General features: G+C 41.6%; 1 protein-coding gene across 2 annotated transcripts in view; it reads left to right on the top strand.

Annotated features, from left to right (window-relative positions):
• The first annotated feature begins 623 nt into the window (after positions 1 to 623).
• SEC24D (SEC24 homolog D, COPII coat complex component) overlaps positions 624 to 17,465 on the top strand; it is a 111,673-nt gene continuing 94,831 nt past the window's right edge. For both annotated transcript variants that reach the window (XM_036852300.1, XM_036852301.1), the window contains exons 1-4: positions 624 to 863; positions 3,049 to 3,207; positions 11,212 to 11,341; positions 15,883 to 16,031. In XM_036852300.1, the coding sequence (XP_036708195.1) occupies positions 3,090 to 3,207; positions 11,212 to 11,341; positions 15,883 to 16,031 (397 nt within the window). In that variant the 5' untranslated portion in view covers positions 624 to 863; positions 3,049 to 3,089. The remainder of the gene's footprint in view (positions 864 to 3,048; positions 3,208 to 11,211; positions 11,342 to 15,882; positions 16,032 to 17,465) is intronic.

Below are 17,465 nucleotides of genomic sequence, written 5' to 3'. Positions count from 1 at the left end.
GTTTTGGGGTGGGATCAGTCATCCTACTTTACAGACAACGAATATGTAGACATTCGTTGAAGAAATACACAGAAATCTAGCAATCCTAGCTTCAGTGAAGACACGTCTTCCCATACTTTTCAGGTGGGACATCCTTTCCTCCCTTTTTGCGCCGCGCTGACAGCTGCCTTGGGCGTTCCTTCCTCTCTAGTGCATCGCACGAGTACGTCATCAAGTTGCCCGTGTACACGTGCCAGATTCGCCTTTAGACTGTAATCTCTTCGAGATCCAGGAAGCGTGTACCTTCCGGTATCGGCAGTGCAGTACCTGAAATATCCTAGTTACTCAAGTAATATGTAATGAATGAACAGCCGAATCTGCAACCTGTTGAATGAAAGAATGAATGAACCCTCAATACAAACTCCCTCCTTCCTACGGGGCTCCACGGTGAAAATGTTGCTCTGATTCAGCAACAGCATTAAAATCTTTGACCTGTTGGAGGGAAAGGAACAGGCAAACAAGACGGACAGGAAGGGGCGAAAGGACAAAAAAAAGGGAGGACGCGCGGCCAATACGCGTGCCGCGCTGGGTGGCGGGCGCCGCCGCAGGCCCCGCCCTGCCGGCGTTTGTGCGCGTGCGCCGGCTGGAGCGCAGCCGCTGGTCAGAGCCCGGGCGCCGGGGGCGCGCAGCCGGGAGAGTGTTTGACGTGGCAGTTCCCAGCCCAGCTGCAACTCCGCGAGCGAGACCAGCCTGTGGGGACACCGGCCCTAGGCGAGGCACGGCGGGAGCAGCGGCCGCCGCGGGAGCTGGGTCACCGGGGAAAACCGGCACTGGGAGCAGAGCGCAGGCTCTCGGAAGGCCGGCGTCGTGCGGGAGCCGACCAGGTAATGCCTCGCCCAGCCTAGCTGCGCTCCGGCGGGACTCCTCCCCAGGCACAGCTGGAGTGGGGTGCGGTGCCCGGACTGGGGTCGGGAGTGGGCAGAGGCTGGATGCTCACCTGTGGCAGGGCAGCGGAGGAGACCTCCTACTTTGCTCCTTTAGCCCCTTCGTGCAGTTTAATAATGGGGGTGGGGTGGGTGGGCGTGGGCATTTTTTACCCGCCCCATCTTTGTGTCTGGGGATATGCTGGAACTAACTCCCTGATTACGGCCCTCAGTAGCCACGGTGTTCCAGTGTCGCTGCCAGCAGTTTTCTTATCTCCGTATCAACTTAATTTCCCCTTCTTTGGAGGAAGGGAATGTTGGAAATTCTCATAGTAATATTAGCAGCTGTATCTTCAAGCTTCGGGACAACCTGATAGTGAAATTGATTTGTCCAAATCCGAACTTGGCCCAGGGTGAGACTGCATCTTGGCTGGAATGGTCGAGTGACAGCGGACTGGGGGTTGTCCTGGGCTTGAAGCTCCCCAGATTTTGAACCTCGGTCTGCTCGTGCCAAGTGGCTTTCTGCCATGTTGCCTCTTGAAGCTGAGTCAGGTTTCTGTAACTTGGGGCTCCGTGTGAGGAAGTTTGACGTGGCAAACTGGATTGCGTGGGGAAGCAAATTCCTGCCAGGACCAGTTAAGAGGGACCCGACTGCTTCCTGCCCTTTGGAGTGAACATCCCTGCCTTTCCTTTCTGTCACTCAGCAACAGGCTGCTACGTAGGTGTGTTCCTGCTGACTTCCTAAATGCGCTTGGTTGGATGAGCTTGACCAAAGCTCAGGCTGCCACGTCTCTCTCCGCTAAGTGGGAGGAGGGAAAATACATTGTCAGTAACACAGTGGACCAGCAGGCCTATCTCTCCTTTCTTTAGATCTCCCTTTCCAAGGAGAAGAAAGTGATCTTATAATATTTTTACTTCGTTGCTTTAATTTTGGAGTCTTAGAGTTTAATATGAAAACGAAACCAAATGAAGAATGCAGTTTCCTGAATATAGATTTCAGACCTTAGAAGGTTGCACTGAACTTTTAGCTTAAAAGGTAGCATCATAAAATAACAAAAGGAAGAATATTCCTATGCTGGGTGAAGAAACTGGATAGAAATCGTAGAATCATTGTTTTATATCTGGAAAGGCTTTTAGAAGCTTTATTTTGTAAGAGGGAACTGATGCCCAGAGAGGTTCTTCAGCTTATTCCATGTCACACAGCTAAGTATTGGCAGCTTTGTAGTGTAAACCCACTTCTCTTGCCAGGACTCAGAGCTTTTTCTATTATAAATTCTTTTTTAAGAATTGTTCTATGAAATGTCTCTTATTTATGAAACTTGGAGAAAATGACAAATTTAAAACAAATTGATGTTTGGGTTCTGAGTAGAATCAAGATGGATCTGTTGTATTTGTGAGTTGTGTGTGTGTGTGTGTGCCTAAACACATATGCAATTGGACTTTTTTCCTTAGTTTCTTAAATATATGTACATATGTTCTTAGAGGTGTGATATTTAAATCAGAAAGAAAGTCTGTCATCTTTGACTGAGAAACCACTGACAACTCTCAAATAGTTGTAGGCTGCCACCTGGCTTCATCAATATATGACTCATAAAGTCAGTCCATTATCAACTTATCTTCTGCTGTATTTGTTGAACTTTTGATTTCTCTTTATCCTAACTGCCTGATTAAAATGACTAATTAGGATAGCACTAAACTGACACAAGTCAAAACATCTGATTGCAGACTACTGGCAGTTCTGCTGGTCAGTCAATTGAATGACAAGGTGATTATTGCCAGTGACATGCTCTGTGCTGTAACGGGGCTGTGGAAACCAAAGGCACCAAAATAGTAGATACATTATGAGAGACTCTGTGAAACAGTTTAGTCTTACGATGAAAAAGTGGTTGGCAGCTGTTATTCAGGATTTCATGCCTGAGAATTTACCTAGGGCTATAGAAGTGAGTTGCTAAGTTCCACAGAGCTATGGTTAGAGCCTTTTTAGGGGGTAGTGATATGATATATTGTATGATATGAAGCTGTCTCATGCACCTGATAATTGTACCTTTCCTCAAACCATCATAAACATTTATTAACAGTGTTTATATTTTTAATAACATCAAGCGACTCAAACCCTCTTGTTAACAATTTCTTTTATCTGTTGCAGGGTTCTTTTATAGAACTGTTCCTTGGAATGATATTTTTATAATGAGTCAACAAGGCTACGTGGCTACACCTCCTTATTCTCAGTCCCAGCCTGGAATAGGCCTTTCTCCACCGCATTATGGGCACTATGGGGACCCATCTCACGCAGGTTCTCCACCAGGTAAAGTGCATTATTTTGACCCATATGTGATTATTGAATCTCAGCCTCAGAGACATAAGATGTTCTGAAAGAGCTTTGGAAGAGTTGAATGGTCATTATAGATGATGCAATGGCTTGAGATTACAGGATTATTTGGAAAAACCTACCTCATTAGTTTGGTTATTGCATGGACCAGAACGAGTTTGTTTTTAAAATATAGATGAAAACAAAGACACTTGCTGAGTGTTTTGTTTTTACTGTTAGACTTGCTCTTGCTATTAATCAGTGGTGTGAGGTTATTGTAAACACTAAAAAACCCCACAAATTATGTATATATATATATATATATATATATATATATATACACACACACACACACTATATATACTAAATATATGTATATTAAATATATACGTATGTTGATATTGGAAAAATATCATTAGATTTGTATGCAAAAGATTAGTCAGTGATGATAATAACAAGAAAAACATGGCCTTGCTTTGAAATCATTATTGAATAATATTGGTTGCCTTAAAATATGGTACCCAGCAGGGAATCTTGGCTTTGGAGCAGAGGTGGGAGAAAAAGGAGTAATGGAGTGGGGTTGCCATTGCTCTGATGGCAGGTGACACGATGAAGTCACCTCCTATTATCAAGGGGCTGCTCTGAGGGACCAAGTTTCAGCGTCAGAAGTGAGGCTAATAACAGCTTGTTTCAGTTCTGATGATCCCAGATTCCCTAAAAATATCTGTGTAAGACAGTTCTTGGGACTTCTGAGGAATTCAGTTCAAATCCTTGGTGGAAATGGGCTGTGTATAACTCAGTGAGTGCCTCTTGGGGCTCACTAGGACTGACTCAGGTATGTAGGATCCCGGCTGTGTTGAGTAGCATGTATGGAGTGCAGAGTCAGCCGGGGGTGAGGAAGGCCTCTAGGGAGGCTTGGTGGTAGCAGCCACGCACAGTTTGCTGTAGAAGATGCTGTGAGACTGTGAATTTCCTGTGGGAAGTCACTCTGATGACTTAGTCTGCCCATAATTTTTAAAAACCTCCAGATGAGGCATCCTCCTCTTGTCCAGGACCAGTCCTCCCCATAACATTTCTAGGTCTGGATCCTGTAGGAACCATTTAACCCATCTTTCTCTGGTTTCTTTCTGTCCGGTGGTTCATTCCCGCTCAGCATTTATATATAATGATAATTTAAAATTTCTCTTTTTTGCATGCTTTCCATGTATCAAAAAAGAGTTATGTGTATTATCTTCTTTAATCTTCATGCAGTGCTACTCAGGACATTATTAGCCCTATTTTGCAGCTAAGAAAACTGAATGTCTGGTATACAATGATTTATCCAAGGTCACAGAGCTGGTGGTGTAGCCAAGATTCATGCCCCGGTCCCTCAAGAAAACAAACAACAGACTCCAGTACACACCTAAGTATAACATTCAGTATTATTCACTTTTCCTACCTGTCTTCACAGCCATCTTCTTAAACAAGTACTCACTTCACTCACTCACTCTCCATCCTTGCCTTGCAGCCCCTCCATGGCTCAGTGTGGTCTCCACTCCACAGCTTGGGCCCCATCCACCCTTCCCCTTCTCCCACCGGTGTCATTGGTGGCCTCCTAGTACCAAATGCAGTAGACGCTCTCCTGTCCTCTTTTGAATTTGACACTGTTTACTGCTCTTGTTTGTACAAAACTCTTTTCTCCTGTGGTTTCAGTGACACTATCCTTTTGTTATTTTTCTTGGTGGGTTTCTGGACATCTTCTAAGGAGTTCCCACTCCTCTACATGACCCTAAGCAGTGCTGTTTCTCCTTCTTTCTTCTATCTCCACCCCTCTTTTCCTCTCACTCTATAGATTTTTTTCCCTTAACTGTATCGTTCCATATAAAGTACTAGTCTCTCAGATCTATTTCTCCAGTTCAGATGTCTCTCCTAAACTCCAAATCTGTATTTTCAATTGCCCACCTGTTTACATAGGTATATCAAACTCATCATGTCCAAAATAATTCAGTATTTTTTTTATAAAACCTATTTTTTTTCTGATATTCTGTATCTCACCCAGCAGCTATCATTCATTCAGCTACCCAAATTAGAAAGTTTCACTGTTTAAAAAAAAGTCTCTTCCTTTTACCTTCTCTAATCCAAATTCTTCTGGGGTAATTGTAAATGTCTTTTCTACCTACTTCCTCCTTTCTATCCTGTTGTCACTATTCTTGTTCCAGCCATCCACCTCTCGCCTGGATTACTAACATGGTCTCTTAACCGTTATCCCTCTCTCCAGTACTGCCTTTCTCCAAACATTCAGCCCTATGCTGGAGGGACTCTTATAGCCTGCAGATCTAATTCTGACTTTCTTTTGCTTCAGACCTTTCCAGGACCACCAGAAAGCCAATCCGTGCCTCTGTGTTCTTCCTCCCAGCAGGGTGTACCTCACACTCCCCCTTCAGACTCAGTTCACCTGTAGTGCTTGCAGGCATTTCTGACCACTATTCGTCCTCAAGCTTATTTGTAAATCCTCTTCTCCTGTGTTCTCTAACACCTGTGCAGCCTCACTACAATTTACCACACTGTGTATAATAAATGTGCCTGAGCAGAGAAGGTCTTCATTCAATGTATGTTCAATGAATGAGTGAATGACCAGCTGCTGCATTCATCAGCAAAACACTCAGGTGTTTACCAATAATAAAAAAAACTGTCTTTGTTGGATTAAATCCTTCATGCTTTAATTTAAACCTCTTTCTCCTTATTCAATTCTCAGATGGATACCAGGCCATCAGACTCTGTATACATACCTTTCTGTAAATTATGGTGTCTTTGTTTAATGATTTAAGGCGGTCACTAAATTACCCTAGCCTCTATTTCTCTGTGCCGAATGACCTTAGATGTCTTAGTCTTTGGTCATCACGTGCCTTCTTTTCTAGCCTTTTGGTGATCCTTTTGTTTTGTTTTGTTTTTTTGTGACAGACACAGGCAGCTTAGCTGTGGTTCCTTGAAATATCTATTTTACTGTAGATCTGGCCAGTGCTAAGTCTTGGTTTGAATTTCTTACATACCATATTGCCATTTGTGCCTATTGTGTAATGCTAGTGCTATATGATAACAAACATAACAGATTTATTGAGTGAGCAAAATACTTGTGGAGATACAACAGTGAATGAAATGGACCTAATCTCTGTCCTTATAGTACTTACTTGTCTGGCAGGACATGCATTAAGGAAATTGACAATGACAATGCGGGGGAAGCACCACCTTAAGGAGGTAGAGGTGGGCTGGAAGCACACAGTGGGTGCACCTAACCGAGGCTTACAGGTGAAGGGAATCTTCCTGGAAGGAAAGACCTGAAAGATGAGTGAGAGTTGGCCAGGTAGGGAGGCAGCTTGCTGGGGTTGGGGAGGTGCCACTTCTGAGGACCTGCAAGAGGTTTACCATGGCTGAGGTGTAGAGTGTGAGCAGTGAGAGGTGCCTGAAGTGGAAAGTGGGGCCACTAAGACTTTGTTTAGGCTTTATTCTAAGGGCCGTGGGGTGCCGCTGAAGCATTGTAAGCTGGGAAGGGTCACGATCCCGTGTATATTTTTCAGTTACACTCCACGTTAGGAGGAGTGTGGAGAAGGAATCGGAGTGGGCACACTGCTTTCTGGAGCAAGGTTTCTTGTCCTCAGCGCTGTTGACATTTGGGGCCAGCTAGTTCTTTGCTGTGGGAGGCTGTGCTGTGCATTGTAGGGCCCTTAGCAGTGTCTGTGGCTTCTGCCTATTATTAGTAGATACCAATGCTCCCTCTCCTCCCCCACCCCCCGGCCCCAAGCCCTGCCAACCAGAAGTCCTAGACACTGCCTGTTGTCCCTTCAGGAGCAACGTCGCCCTTGGCTGAGGACCACCGGTCTGGAGGCTGAGGGGCAAGAACTGCTGATGTCCTGGAACTGGGGCTGGCGGCTCTGGGGGTGGTGAGGCTTCTGCTAAATAGTGAGCTTATGTAGGTAGGTACAGCACCAGGCACAGTGCCTCAGGAACAATCGTCATTACAGTTCTGCCCACATAATAGGGAGTTTATCTTTGTTTATCTTAGATAAACTTTTTTTTTTTTTTAACGAATGGTTTTTAACTTTGGTTTTAGTTTGTCAGATCCAGGGCCAAATCCAAGATATGCTTTTCTGTGATGTTGTTTTGGTCGGGGTTCTTTTGCCAATAACAGAAGCCAGTCTAGCAGAAAGAGATTTGGAAAAGGGTATCAGGAAGCTAAGAGAATATTAGAGAGTCAGAGAACCAGGCTTGGGACTCTGCGGTCCATAGAGTGCACACCCTGCATGGGGCTGTTCCGTCAGCAGCCACTGCCTGTCTAACCTGGAGCCACCATCTCTGGCCCCTGGCCAGGGTCTCCCGAAGGTGTGTGGCTTTGCTGAATTTAGAGCACGTGGCAGCCCAGTTTATAAGGGAGTCTAGGAAATGGAGAGTCCATCTTTCCAGCTCAGGACCATACAGAAAGGCAAGCCAGAAAGGAATTGGAATTGGTATTGAGTAAGCTAGTCTATAAAATCTGTCACTGTATTAAAGACCAGTTTATGATTTTAGATATTTTTCTTGGAGCATAAGCATAGTTAGATCTTTCTCTTGGTGTGGTTTTGCTTTCCTATTAAAATTCTCATACTGCTCTATAAAGAACCTGATTTCTCTTTATCTCTGATCACTTATGAAAATGCCAGTGATGTGGCCAGGCAAAGACTATGACTTTGCAGATAACAGTGATACTGACTTCCCTTTGCCCTGAGTATAGAGTCCAAATGGCACCCAGGACTTTGCAGTCTGACCCCAACCAACCTGGACAACCTCTGCTCCAGCCACTTTCCCCACCATCTGTTCACACCGCACCTTTTGCCAGTCCCTGATCGCACCGTGCTCTCTCAGGTCTTCACTTGAGCTTTGTCTTCTGCCTGGAATCCCCTATCCTGTCTCTGTACTAAGACAACTCCTGCCTGTCCGTCAAGACTCAGCTCAAGTAGTCCTTCCTCTTTGAACTTTTCTTGATTCCCCTAGGAAGAGTTAGGTAGTCCCTCTGCATATTACAACACTCGTCACAGGGCACTGTAATTGTTTACACGGTTATCTCTTCCCTAAGAGCTCTTAGTGTCTCAGAGGCACATTGAATGTATGTTGAACAAGAGTGAGTTTGAATCATTGCTATAGAGTTAATTTCCAAAAATAAAAGGGATTGACATGTACACACTACTATATTTAAAATAGATAACCAACAAGGACCTACTGTATAGCACAGGGAACTCTGCTCAATATTACATAACAACCTAAATGGGAAAAGAATTTGAAAAAGAATAGATTCATGTATACATAAAATTGAATCACTTTGCTGTACACCTGAATTTAGAGTGCATGGCAGCCCAGTTTATAAGGGAGTCTTATAAACTTCCTTATGTTGTGAAGCTAACACAACATTGTTAATCAACTGTACTCCAATATAAAATAAAAAGTTAAAAAAATAAAAGAGAAAGAACATTTTAGTAAGGTTGGTGTATGACATTTCTGCTTGAGTAAGAACTGTTTTTTGTTTTGTTTTGTTTCGGTTTTGTTTTTAGAAACAATATGTGCATCTCATGTACACATGACATGAGTAACTCCGAGAACAGTTTTTTTGATTTTCTAGACGTATATATGAGGGTTGTTGATGAAATTGCTGTTTACCTACTTATTTAAGAAATGAGAATATCTTTAGTTTCTTGTAGTGCATGTGATTATTTACTGCTTTAGTGCTAATATTGTAGATTTTCTACTTTTGTCCAAAATAATGTTTTAAAAATGAAAATACAAGTGTGCATATAATTATGGTATATATGTCTTGTTAGAATATAAATCCTTGAAAAAAAGAGAGCAAGGGATATGGCCAGGGAGAGAAACTAAGATTTCTTGAGAGATTACCTTTATTTATTGGGCATTGTTCTGGATGCTTTTATACCCATTGCCTCATTTAATTCTCAGAACAATCCACAGAGACAGGGGACATTATTGCCATGGTACAGTGTTAAAAGCTTAGGTTTTCGAAAGAACAACGTATCTTGTCAGGGTCACAGGTGTTTAATGGTAGGGGAGGAATACAAACTCCAGTCTGTGTGACTGCAAGTCTCATGTTTTTCTAACTTTGCTGGATTTGGGGTTTAAACTCTATGTAAAAATAAGAATAATATTAGTTGTTTTTGTTCTTGGTGTATGGAAAATGGCTAAATATACTGTGACTGTAAAGTTAATATAAAATTTTTCTTAAGTTTGAGGAATCCTGTTTTAAGAAAAGAAACCTTTGTAAAAGTTTCAATAATATTATTCATGAATACTGCCACCTCACTGGTTATATTTCATTCTGCATTACCCAAACATCTGAGAGCATGCGCTCCAAAGTGTTGGCCAAAAAGTTCGTTCGGTTTTAACAAAAGACACATTTTTCGTTTCACCAAGAACTTTATTGAACAATGTATTCATTAGCGTATTCATTAACCGAACGAACTTTTTGGCAAACCCAGTGTGACAATGTAAGAAATTCTTTCTGGGCTACTGCAAGGTCATCCAGTCACTTCCCTTACTATCTGAGCGAATAAACTTTCTAGAAGAAGATAAAAGAAGAAAGGAGATGTTGAGTATGAAATACCATCATGAGGTCAAATGGAGGAGTGCACAGAAGCCAGCCAGGAGGTCATTGGTGATGGTGCCAGAGAGGAAAATGGGGTCAAAAGTAAATTGAATGGTAGAAAACAAACTTATGGTTACCAGGGGGTGAGGGAGGGAGGGATAAATTGGGAGATTGGGATTGACATATACATGTTACTACATATAAAATAGATAACTAATAAGGACCTACTGTATAGCACAGGGAGCTCTACTCAATACTCTATAATGGCCTATATGGGAAAAGAATCTAAAAAAGAGTGGATATATGTATACGTGTAACATATTCACTCTGCTGTACAGCAGAAACTAACACAACATTGTAAACCAACTCTACTCCAATAAAAATTAAAAAGAAAAAAGAAAAAAAAAAGGTAAATTGAATGGCCTGGAGCAAAAACAAGCAGGATGGAAGTAGAGAGAGCAAATAGAAGAAATATACATTTTCTCCTTTTTTTTTTCCTTTTAAAAGACTGAAAGAGGTGTCGCAAGTAATCTAGTCTAAGCCTTTCCTTTTGCAGTGAGGGAAAACTGAGGTCCACAAAGATAAACTTCTTGCCCAGAGCCATCCATCTGCTAGTAAGTGGCCGGATGGGGCGTCGAACTGCTCTAACCCAAGCTCAGTGATTTTTCTCCTGTACCATGATTTCTCTAGAAGAAGGAGAGAAAAATGTCTGAGAATGGTTTTAAAGAGAAACCTTTAAAGATCTCTGTTGGAGAAGAGCTGCTTATAAATTAAAACGCCAGCACCGCCAGGGGCATCTCTTCATCACGTGTGATTCTGTATTTTGTATGAGTGACCTGATGACTTGAGAAGTCCCTCAACTCTTTAGAATCCTGGAAAAATTATTAACTCTGAAGGCTGTGCTCTGGATTCGTTGGAGAAACAGATGCTATTCTCCATTCACGTTCCTCATGCTGTAACTCAAATAAAGGTGTTTTCAGAGGTCTTTTTCCCCCCATAATTAGAGTTAGGATGTTTTGTGATGCCTCATACTGTTTTTTTTTTTCCAGATTTGTATTCTGATAGCCAATGGACATTTTTCACTGTTTATTCTAGCATTCTTTGTGCGATAGTGTGTTCCATCAAGGTGCCTCTCTACCAAATGCAAAGATTTATTTCTTTTATTTTAGCTTCTGTTTAGTGTTAAAAGGATTTCTGCTCTCCTATCATTGTGATGGTCAAATAATGATGCCACAGCCTGGCATTGGTAAGTCTGTGATGGTTAAAGCAAGTGTGAAGGAGAACTTGTTCTAACCTGTTTTTCCTTCTCCCCCTCCTATTTTGCATTTTTAACCTAATATCTTTGTGTCCTCTCTCTTTGCACTTTCATACTCTTCTAAACTCATGTCCTTCCCTTGCAGGTATGATGAAGGCAGCAGGGCCTTTGGGGGCTGCTGCCCCCGGGGGGATGTTGCCTCAGGGCCATCTGCCTCCTGGACCCCATCAGTTTGGCCAGAATGGAGCTCATGCCCAAGGTCCTCCTCTTCAAAGGTGAGCGAGATTCCAGCCCTCATTTGTATAATCTACTAAAATTATCTTACAAGTCCCTTCTACTCTTGCATGTTGGTTGATTGAAACTTTCACCTCCTGATACTGCCCACATCCTCGAAAGGATCTACTGGAAAACTGCCAGGAAACAAAGCATTTAAAGAAGTTAGGCCAGTGGTAAAGCCTGTGGATTTGATGTGGAAGGCGCACGGATGCCAGTGAGGGACTCTTGAAAGGCAGGGTGATAGTGACAACACGGGGAATGAATCATCTGTGTTTATAAATTAAGGAAGGGAGAAGTTGGAGGCAGGCCTGGAGAAGCCGAGGTATGAGATGTGGGAGATGCTGGGGCCATGCAACCCCTCAGGACTGTGCCCGCATCACACCTTCCCTGCTGGAATCCCATTGCTGTTTGTCCTGTGAGGTGTTGCTGGTGAGAATCCCAGTGCCAAGCTGTACACAGTGTTTACGTTGCAGTTTCTCCAAGGATCACCCAGAGGCTTCATTTCCCAGGTTCCTTTCTCAGGTTGTCAGGCTGCAAGGTTGGGGTTGGTGGAGGAGTAACCCCTCTTGGAGGACTCTGGACCTTGCTGATGGTGAGGCCATTTCGTTACCCTTTGAAGGAGCCTGTAGTCCCTGCCAGTGGGAAAACTCCCTCTGGAATGTTTTAAATCATCAAGTTCATTCACTGACAGGGCATCTGTGAGGTTGACATTCCCTGGCTCTTGTCTGTTGTGATAACATTTGCCATTGACGTGGTAGCTCTGAGATGCAGAGTGAAGGTTGATGTAGGAATCACTGGATGAGTGAGTCTGAGTAATTGGGTTTACATGGGATCGTGGTTTGAACAAGGAGCACGAAGTCAAAGGGCCTGACTCAGGACCTGCCCCTCCTGCCCCTAGCCTCAATAGCATGGTGGTGGGGCACGAGGGGAGGGCAGAAAGCCTGAACCAAGATGCTGCCTCTGGTTCAAGCAATTCGCTAGCCTTGTGACGCTGGTGACATTCCTGGGCCTCTAGACCGCATTTTCCTCACTTGTAAAATGAGGAAGTAGAATTCTCAGTGCAGAGTATAGAGGAGAAGATCTGGAGAAGTACATTGTTGTGAACTGCCAAGCAGGTCAGATTTTTTTTTTTTTAAAGAAATGCAAAAATTGAACAGCCACTTTGAAGTTAAGAAAAGATTTGAGTCACTGGTATTAGCCTAGATTGGATTGATCTTTTTGGTTATTTCTACTTGTTTCACTTGAATTAGGTTGCTTAGGAGTAGGTAAATCACAGATGTTGCCATCAGACCGATCTAAGCTGTGTGATTGTGATCTCAGCACAGCGTCTGGCACAGTGACGAATAGAGGCTCTAGGGTTGGGCACGTTTGATGCCCTTGGCTCAGGGAGTTCTGGGTGGATAAATTACTCTGCCTCTATGTGCCTTGGTTTCCTCATCACAGTTGTAACAATAATGGTGTGGTGGTGAGGATTTTGATCACTAATCCATGCAGAAAACCTTGCACAGTGCACAGCGCCCATGAAAGACAATGCGTGTTAGCAGTTATCAGCACCACTTCCACTGGATATGGAAAGTCTGCGGTCTCTTGCTTGCCGTTCCTACTAGCTCAGTGTTGCTACCCACCACAGCTCGGTTTAGGGATCTGCCTTCATTGTGATTCCCAGGGAAGCACTGACAGATTTTGCCCCATCTCTTCCTCCTCCACTGTTCACTTGCCTCAACTTGAACTTGAATTACAAGCTGGAAATGGGATTTAAAGATGGAAAAGTCTAATATTCAGGCTAAGCCTCCATAGTGAGGCTACCTAGCCTCATGGGACGTATTTCTGTGTATACAGTTCAGTGCAAGCACAAAGGGCTCAGTGACTGTGCGGGTGAGTCACACCCGTCTGATAACAGGGGTTGTCAGAGAGCATAGATCCCATATGACCTGGCTATGGTTGTAGTACTTCAGGGAGTCATTTGTACTTAGAGGACCCATCATGGACCCATCATAGAAATCTTTTCATTTTTACCATGTCTAAACTGTCAAATAAAAACGTGATTAATTCAGAGTCATTATGTTGATTTAAATTTAAAAATTATAAGTTTTATTTGTAAATGTTGCTACTTCAAAGGTAATGTTTCCTAAAACTTAAAAATCATACCTAATCACTTGTCTTTTGATGTTGGCTAAGGCAGAATAAATGTCTTAAACTTGTAAGTGGTACTAAAGTTATCTACAAAGTGTTACTGCTGGGTGGAATTAATCTCCTAAATAAATTCTATAACCTAAAGTTCCATTTTTTAATTATAGGGGGAAAAGTCAATTGTAAGTGTTCTATTTTGACCAAGAAATGGCAAATTGGGTGGGAAGGAAGGTTGGAAGGAGACTCGTCTTCCCAAATCGAAGCTATTATTAGGGTGAATCTAATAAGAAATTGGTTGCAATGGAAAAGGAGAAAACAAGAAAAATAAGAGAAGTACATACTTGTTTTCTCTTCCATTTGTGTGTGTATGTGTAAAGCAATGACATGATTGGGCAGAGCTTTTGTTTTTCTCTAGTCTATGGGCTGAGTATTTAAAAATCTAGATTTTGTATCAGTCAAATCTTGAAAAATTTGGTACCTTATCTCCAGATTCTAACAAACTTCAGCATACAGCTCACTTCTTAAGCAATTTGTTGTAAACTTGAAAAGTATTTGAGGTTGAGCAGGCCACAGACAACGGAGTCAACTCTCCAGAGGTTTAGGGTTAAACTGAGGCTAACTTTTCATGTTTTATTAATCCTCTGGTTATGATCCTTTATGGTTCTTTTTGGTTCTTTTTGATGGTGAATCTGCCCTCTTCTGACAGTCAATGTTAACAGTTAATTAAAATATGTAATTGAATGTTTCTCAGCCCAGAAATACGTTAAATGAAGTAATCAATGAGAAATATTTAAATCTATATGATTTTTAATTCTAACCACATTATATTTACAGCAGGGAAAGGGATTGTTCCATTTTTATGGATTGAAAGCTGAAAGCTACAGGGAATTAAGTGGCTTGTCCATGCTCACACACCAGCTCTCCAGGGTAGGGTCAGGGGCCTGGATTCTCACCTAAGCTCTGACACCCACATGCTGTGTGGTCTTGGATAAACTAATTCAGTAAAGTAATGAAATTGAAAAATAGTAAACCACTCTGTATGTTTAATATGTTTTGTTGATCTCTTTTTTCATATGTATGTCAGTTTTTTAAAATACTTTTTATTAAAAAATTATTTAATAAAAGTTACCCTTTAATACTATTTTATTTTTACTTTTAAGTTGATCATATTGCTTTAAAATCCAGATCTGGTTAAGACTTAGTTGATCAGAAAAAAAAATTTGTGAATTTCTGACGCCTAACTCCTAGGATATGTATTATGCAATGAGTGATGAATCGGTTTTTTCGAGTCAAAAAGTAATAGCTAATGGTGTACATTCTTTCATTCTGTATTTTAAATCTTTAACCTTTTGTTAAGTTAAAAAAAAATACTTGAGGGTGCTTGTCATAACTTCCATTTGAAACATATTTCATCCTACCTGTACTATCTCTATAAAAAATGATTCACAGAATGTTATATTTTAAAAATATAGTTAACATCTGTGAAACATCTCTGAACATGTTTTGGGGAATTTTTTTCTCAAATGATTAAATAACACTACCTACCCCCTCCTCCCATTAACTGCTGGTTAGCCCAAGCCCTGTAACCATACTGCACACTACAGCCACTAATACATTCTTGTAGAGAATGTACATTCTGCCTGTGTGCAATTGTTTCATATATCTATGAAACCCCATGCATGAGTTTTAAGAAAAAGACAAAAAGCATCATTTCTTGAGAAAAGGAAATGATTTCTTTTTATGAAGCTGTGGATTTACAAAACATATCTTTAAGACAATTCTCAAAATCATTTCTAAGTGATCATAAAGATACAGTCACAAAGCATTTTAGTTTTCTTGACTTCTGGTCTATTGACCATTAGCCCTAGCATAGATTAGGCTGTGATGGACTCAGCTTCCCAAATTGATTTCCAAAACTTGTTCTTTGTTTATGTTAGAATTTTTTTTTTTTTGGCTAGGTGTCTTGATATGTGTAGCATGTGAGCATAGATATGGGATGATGCTACATGATTCGTTTTGAGCTCACATTGAGGTTAATTAAAGATTTAGTGTGTAACTGCTATATTTAAAATGGATAACCAGCAAGGACCTACTGTTTAGCACAGAGACCTCTGCTCAGTGTTATGTGGCAGCCTGGATGGGAGGTGAGTTTGGGGGAGAATGGATACATCTATATGTATGGCTGCGTCCCTTTGCTGTGCACCTGAAACTATCACAACGTTGTTAATCGGCTATACTCCAATATAAAATAAAGAGCTAAAAAATAAATAAATAAAAGAGTTAGTGTATAATATCAGTCATTTTCCTAGTGCCACTAGATGGGCTGATTTAATTTTACAAGTTACTGACATTTGTTGTATGTCATTTGCATATGAGACTGTATGATATTATCACCCCTTTTCTCTCTCAGATTTCCTGGCCCTCCACCTGTCAACAGTGCGGCCCCCTCCTATGCACCATACTCACCCTCTACACAATCGTCTTACCCAAGTCCGGTGCCCACTTCATCCGTCACCCAGCTGGGCACTCAGCTCAGTGCTATGCACGTCAACAGCTATGGTAACAATTTCATTATTCACGCTCATTGACTGTCTTGTCTCATGAGTATTTTTACTAAGAAAGGTTTTCTTCAAATTCAAAATAGACATGCCTCTGGCATACCGTATTGAAGTAGTATTTGGACATTTTCATGTAAATCATCTGTATTATGTATGGCAATAATTACTTTTTTCCAAATCATGCTGCCATTTATTTCAAGATAATTGAAGGACCCTCAGAATACCTTATGTTCAACACCAGATCAATAAAGAACAAAAAATGCTGACTTCACAAATAAACATTAGACCAGTGAAATTATTTTAAGAAATGTGAGGGTAGTTTAACCCTGTGTTTATTATGAGGCCCCCAAATCAAAAATGTAGTACTCTTTGTTTCACAGTGCTTTTTTTTGTTGTTGTTGTTTTTAATATAAATTTATTTATTTATTTATTTTGGCTGCGTTGGGTCTTTGTTGCTGCGCGTGGGCTTTCTCTGGTTGTGGCGAGCAGGGGCTATTCTTCGTTGCAGTGCGTGGGCTTCTCGTTGCAGTGGCTTTTCTTGTTGCAGAGCACGGGCTCTAGGTGCACGGGCTTCAGTAGTTGCAGCACGTGGGCTCAGTAGTTGTGGCTCGCGGGCTCTAGAGCGCAGGCTCAGTAGTTGTGGCACACGGGCTTAGTTGCTCCGTGGCACGTGGGATCTTCCTGGACCAGGGCTCGAACCCATGTCCCCTGCATTGGCAGGCGGATTCTTAACCACTGTGCCACCAGGGAAACGCCACAGTGCATTTTAATTCTGCATTTAGATCATGGGAAGAATGGAAGCTCAGATGCTGTGGGACAGAAAAGAGAACAATAGGAGAGAAAACAGTTACAGTACTGAGATTAACATCAATAGCAATGCTGTATAAGAGCCATAGAAATTTTCACTGGAACAACAGCATAGTCAGCCATTTATCTTGATGACAAATGTTTTCATTACTTAAAGTTAGTTTCTTAAAAGTATCAGTAAAAAACCCCCTCAGAGTATTTCTTTTTACTGGTTTCAAAATGGCTAAGTCTCCAAAGCAGCAGCAGTGCAGTTTCACATAATCGAAGAAAGGAAAAAATAATCTGGTTTTACGATTTCCAGTATGATTGGATAGAATTTTAGTGGCCCATCCCTTCTCCTTGGTTATTTCTACCTACTTCCAAAATCCATTTGATCAAGTGAAGCACAGGATGCAAATAATTTATTGACTTGAGTGAATAATGCTTGTCACGCAAAAAAAGTTTTTTTTCTGTATGATTTTCCTATATTCTGTACCAGATAAAATTCCTTAATTAATGCCATGTGTCATGAAAAGTGAATGCAACTGAGTTAAAATTTATCCTACTAATTTTCTATCATTATAAATGTTGCTCCACTTGTATACAATACTCCAAATAGCATTTGTGTCACTTTCTGAATGATGATTTC

The sequence above is a fragment of the Balaenoptera musculus genome, chromosome 5 (assembly GCF_009873245.2).
Source record: "Balaenoptera musculus isolate JJ_BM4_2016_0621 chromosome 5, mBalMus1.pri.v3, whole genome shotgun sequence".
Classification (NCBI taxonomy): Eukaryota; Metazoa; Chordata; class Mammalia; order Artiodactyla; family Balaenopteridae; genus Balaenoptera; species Balaenoptera musculus.
This window is presented reverse-complemented; position numbering and strand designations above follow the sequence as displayed.